Below are 5,009 nucleotides of genomic sequence, written 5' to 3'. Positions count from 1 at the left end.
TTAATGCCTCATGGTTATTTGGGGATTGTTTTGATCTCATGTCCTTTTCTTTCCTTTGTTTCCTCTCAATTCCCTTTCTCCAATTTACTTTAGAAATTACTGAAAGTTATCAAACATTAGAAATTCTCAGTTTGAATATCTTTATACACAGATGCATTATGTCATGTAAAACAGTTTATACAGAGTTTGTATACACATTATGTAAAGTAATCAGGAGTGTAAATAAAAGGAGATTTAGAAACTCTTAAAAATGTAATGAGAAATAAAATGACATAGGAAAACTGAAAGGGAGAACTGATAGTGGGAAATTCCTCTGAAACAGAGAGGACCATCTCATATAAATGGCCATACCCATGGAGGAAAGACATTCACTCCACAGACCTTTGGAGCCTTTGTGACCTTGCATAGATTGCAGGCAACACTGTTCTGGTTTTCATCATGAACAACAGGTGCTTCCTCCATATCACCCTCGTGTTGTGCTTCTCTACCACATCTCTATCCTTCAGTTACAAACTGCGTGCACTCCAACAGAGCAACAGCATTTTGAAATGTCAGGAGCTCCTGATGCAGTTGAATGGGAGGCCTGAAGACTGCCTCAATGACACGATGGACTTCAAGATCCCTGAGGAGATCAAGCATCCACAGCAGTTCCAGAAGGACCATGCTGCCTTTGTCACCTATGAGATGCTCCAGAACATCTATGCTCTTTTCACAAGAGGCTTCTCTAACCCTGGCTGGAATGAGACCATTGTCAAGGACCTCCTTGTTGGACTCCATCAGCAGATGGACCTCCTGGAAACAACTCTGGAGGAGAAACTAGGAGAGGAAAACATACACTGGGGAAACTCCATGACCATCCTGCGTCTGAAGAGCTACTATTGGAGGATCCTGAGGTACCTGAAGGCCAAGGAGTTTAGCAGCTGTGCCTGGACGGTAGTCCAAAGTGAACTCGTCCGGAACTTCTCCTTCATTACCAGACTTGCAGATGACTTCCAAAACTGAAGATGGCCCAGTATGCACCTCTGGACCAGCCAACGATTCAGGCATTCTTCATCCAGCAGAGGCTCATGAAGTGACTGACAGCAAATGTGGTGCATTTGAAAAGACAATAGAAGATTTTAATTTTTTAAATTAATTTATGAATTAAGTTATTTATTTTTATTTGAATGTTTACTTTGGAAAATAAATTATTTATTATGTAAAAATCCATGTGGCAGTTTCAATTTCACCTTGATTTATAAATACCCCTTTGTTAACCATTTCAGAACAGTTCATGAATGGTCTTCTTAAAATGTGCCTACAAAGTAGTATAGTGTTTTGCCCCTGAAAGTATTTAATATCCTGAAGTTGTAAATTCTTCTGAGAAACGCAAAATTCAATGAAGTCACATGTAACACAATGTATTACACAATAAGGGGGTCTGAACCTTCTAGGGAAATAAATATGGGATGAACAATTCAGGATTCAAGGGGAATGGGTGCGCAAGTTACTTAGGACTAGAAAACTGGGTGCCCACTGCTCTGCTCTGTGCTCCAGGCTCTCTGTTTGTAAAGTTAGATTGTGGCTATCAGGTGAACCAAAGGAATATGCTAACTCATGTACTCACCCTTCTTTGATGTAAGCTCTGCCTCTGGCAGAAATTTAAAATACCTCTGTGTCTCCAAGATTGAGGGTGAGACATCCTAGGGCCTTCCATGACAATTATTAAATATGTTTATTTTGCTCTCAGTATAGTCAAGACTTATGGCCTTCTGAAGGTGTCTGTCAGTTTCCAGGGAAAGAGAACAGAGGGAGGAGGACCTTCTCTATACTCTAGCCATCAGGCTAGTTTTCTTGCCATGTTTTTCGAACACCAAGTCTGCTCCTGCCCTCCCAGCTTGGTCATACAGAATGCTGGGAAAATCCTATCTGATTTTCTTGGTGCTCTGCATCTCTGAAGCCCAAAACAAAACAAAAATCTGAGACAGATGCACAAGATAACATCCAATCTTTAAGCCAGACTAAAAGCCAGTAATCATGGGCTACAGGAATTTCTAATGGGATAGAGGACCCCAATTTTCCCAGTGCTTGCACTGGGATTATCAAAGTTTCCAAGGAGCTCCTGGGTACCTGGCCAGCATATGGCAACTGGCTAGGTTTTGGTCTTTGTACTGACCTCTTGGGAACTTGGGATGTTCTGGCTCTCACTGGCATTTGCAGCTGCCATTTACAGAGAGATTCCAATGAAACAGGCACTGTGCTGAGCACTATATTTATATTTTGATTTGATCCTCTTCACATGCACCCCAATGTAAGCAGTATGCCTACATTTCCATACCTATTCTACATTTTTCCATTTTACAGGACAGGAAAATAAATCTCAGAGAGACTTAGTATCCTCCCAAGTTCGCAGAAGTAGTGAGTGGAGGCTTAAAAAAAAAAAACTACACAAGGAAGAATCTTAAAACATTTTATTTGAAACTGTACATTTCTCAGAGAGCAGCATGGAAATCTGATTTCCTTTAAAGGAGTATGACTTCAGGAGAAGAAATGTGAGAAAATGTTCAGAGTAGTTACTATTAAGGTGACTAGGAACTCAAGTATCTCATTCCCATCAAGATGACAACACATCAGTTGTACAAACAAGAATGGCCAGCACGGTGGCCTGAACCCATCAACCCAAACTAGTCAGGTCCTCTGTACAAAGTCAATGTTCCGCTCTCCTCCAACTTCCCACATCAGCTCTTTTGAGAGCTCTGCTGAAGTAGAGTTCTCTTCTGCCTTGGTACAAGTACAAGAGCAGCTTGTAGAAGCACAGAGTCTATGCCATGTCTAGAGCAGCCAGGAGGAAGCTGAGGAAGTCCCATCAGTAGGCCTTGACAGCCCACTGCCTTCTCTGGTCATGTGGCTCCCCTGGTCCAGAAACTGGCCTGTGTCTGGAAGGCCTGTTCTTCCTGTGTGCATTGACGAAAAGGACCAGAGTGGCTTCTGCAAAATTTAACTACTGTGTCATAATCAAGTATCCAGATCACCAAAATTATGTCTGTCACCAGTAGAGGATAAATGACACCTTAAATTAATTCCAAAAGTATGAGGAATTCTAGACACATGGTAACATTTGCACATGCTAAATAGGTAAGCATGGATGACCGACAACCCTCTGCTTTCCTTTGTGAGTGAAAGCCCCATCACACCCTCACTTGAATCTGGGAAGGTGCAGCTGTCTCTTTTGCCATTTTCCAGTCTCCAGAACTATGACCCAATGTCAGTTTCTTTTCTGCATTAATTGTATATTATTAGAGCAACAGACAGTAGGCTGAGAGAGCATTGTCTTGTGTGTTGGCTTGTTCTGAGGAGAAAGATAAAGAGAGAAATTTCCTGGATAGTCTGGAGCTCTGACACTCCTCAGATTAAGCCAGTGAAAACTTCCTGGTGGGGAAGAGCAAGGACTTTTCAGAACAGGTTGTCACATGCCCAACTTGAAATTGTATGCACAGATGTGATGAAACTTTCTTCAATGTTTTTTTACTTGAAATTGAACCAAGGTTTGCTTTACCGCTGAGCTACATCCCCACCATTTTCAATTTTTATTTTGAGACAGGGTTTTATTTAAGGTCACACTGATTTACAGAACATGTGATTCCCCTGCCTCAGTTGCTGGAATTACAGGTGTGCACCACACTCCTGTGTGTGTAGAGTTATCATGGAAAGTGTCCAGGTCCATGTTTCAAAGAGTATGTGGAAACAAGTTCACGGTGGCCAGACCTTTATGATGAACCCAATGTGCAGGAACAGACAACAGAGCAATAACAATAGAACCATCTTCCTCCTTCTTTCTTTGTACCTTGAGACTTCAAGGAAATCATGCAGAGGGTGCTGGACTTCTCTGGACAAAAATTAGGAGGTAGAACCACATTATCTGGCTCTTAAGTGATAAGAAGACCTTGGCAAACAAATGGGCCACATACAAATGTATGAATGTTGCTAAATATATGGAGATGCAGATGAAGAGCAATAGCAGCACCTATGTGTATCATCTTGTTTTGCAGTTAACAAAGCTGATATAGAGGCACATTAGGGAACATTAGACACACTCAGGAACTTGGATGACACCTGATCAGGGACTTGTTCATAAAACTCTTAAGAAAATGAATAGTATGTCACAGAGTAGGAGAAAACATTTGCAAAACACAAATCAGATAAAGTATTTATATCTATTAGATATATATTTTTTAAATGCCTGAAAAACACAATTAAAAAAAAAACTAAATCAAGAGAAATAGATAATATAATTGGATGAACATGTTATCAAACCAGAAACATGAGTAAAAAATAAATATGTGGAGATGGCAGAGCCTACCTTAGAAATCACGGTGCTTTAGACCAGATAATGAATATGACATGGCTTTTCATTCCAGAGGAGCCCATTCCAGTGTGAGGACCTTCTACATCCACCACCCTTTCTGGGGAAAGTCCAGCAGGATAGTGACTGGTCTATTTTGATGAACCCTGGGAGGATGCCCAGCAGAGATGACAGGACCCGTGTCTGAATGGATTTCTGTCTTGACTGCTCTTTTTGAGACACATGAGGACAGGGCAAGCAGTTGGTGACAGGTCAGAAGCTGCATGGCACCCAGAGACATGATCTCAACCACTGCAGGCATTCACTCTAAATCAATTATAATGATGTTTGTTGAGTTGAAAACATAGAATCATTTGATGAACCAATATTAATTGTTGCTTTTTTTCTTCTGGCCAGGAATGGGGGGTACCAGAGAAGGAACTCAGGGGCAACACTAAGCCACATCCCATCCCAGCCCTATTTTATTTTTAGGTGGTTCTCACTAACTTGCTTAGTGCTTCACTTTGGCTGAGGCTGGTTTTGAACTCACGATCCTCCTTCTTCAGCATCCTGAGCCACTGGGATTACAGGCATGCATCACTGTGCCCAGCTTAATTGTTACTATTTTAAAAACAAGTTTAATTGTCTCTATTCTCCTAAAATTTTTAGTTTAAAACAAACTCCAACA

At 41.1% G+C, this 5,009-nt stretch overlaps 1 protein-coding gene across 1 annotated transcript; it reads left to right on the top strand.

The window, feature by feature from the left end:
* The first annotated feature begins 438 nt into the window (after window positions 1-438).
* LOC124964114 (interferon beta-like) lies at window positions 439-1,002 on the top strand. Its single transcript, XM_047524012.1, has one exon. It carries the CDS (start codon window positions 439-441, stop codon window positions 1,000-1,002), a length of 564 nt encoding a protein of 187 aa, XP_047379968.1.
* Window positions 1,003-5,009: the final 4,007 nt, after the last annotated feature.

Source organism: Sciurus carolinensis, chromosome 14 (assembly GCF_902686445.1).
Source record: "Sciurus carolinensis chromosome 14, mSciCar1.2, whole genome shotgun sequence".
Taxonomy (NCBI): Eukaryota; Metazoa; Chordata; class Mammalia; order Rodentia; family Sciuridae; genus Sciurus; species Sciurus carolinensis.
Note: the sequence above shows the minus strand (reverse complement) of the source record. Positions and strands in the feature narration are given on the sequence as shown.

Bases quoted from the DNA above. Each gene is read 5' to 3' on its own strand.
- LOC124964114 (XM_047524012.1), top strand. From the start codon at position 439: ATGAACAACAGGTGCTTCCTCCATATCACCCTCGTGTTGTGCTTCTCT.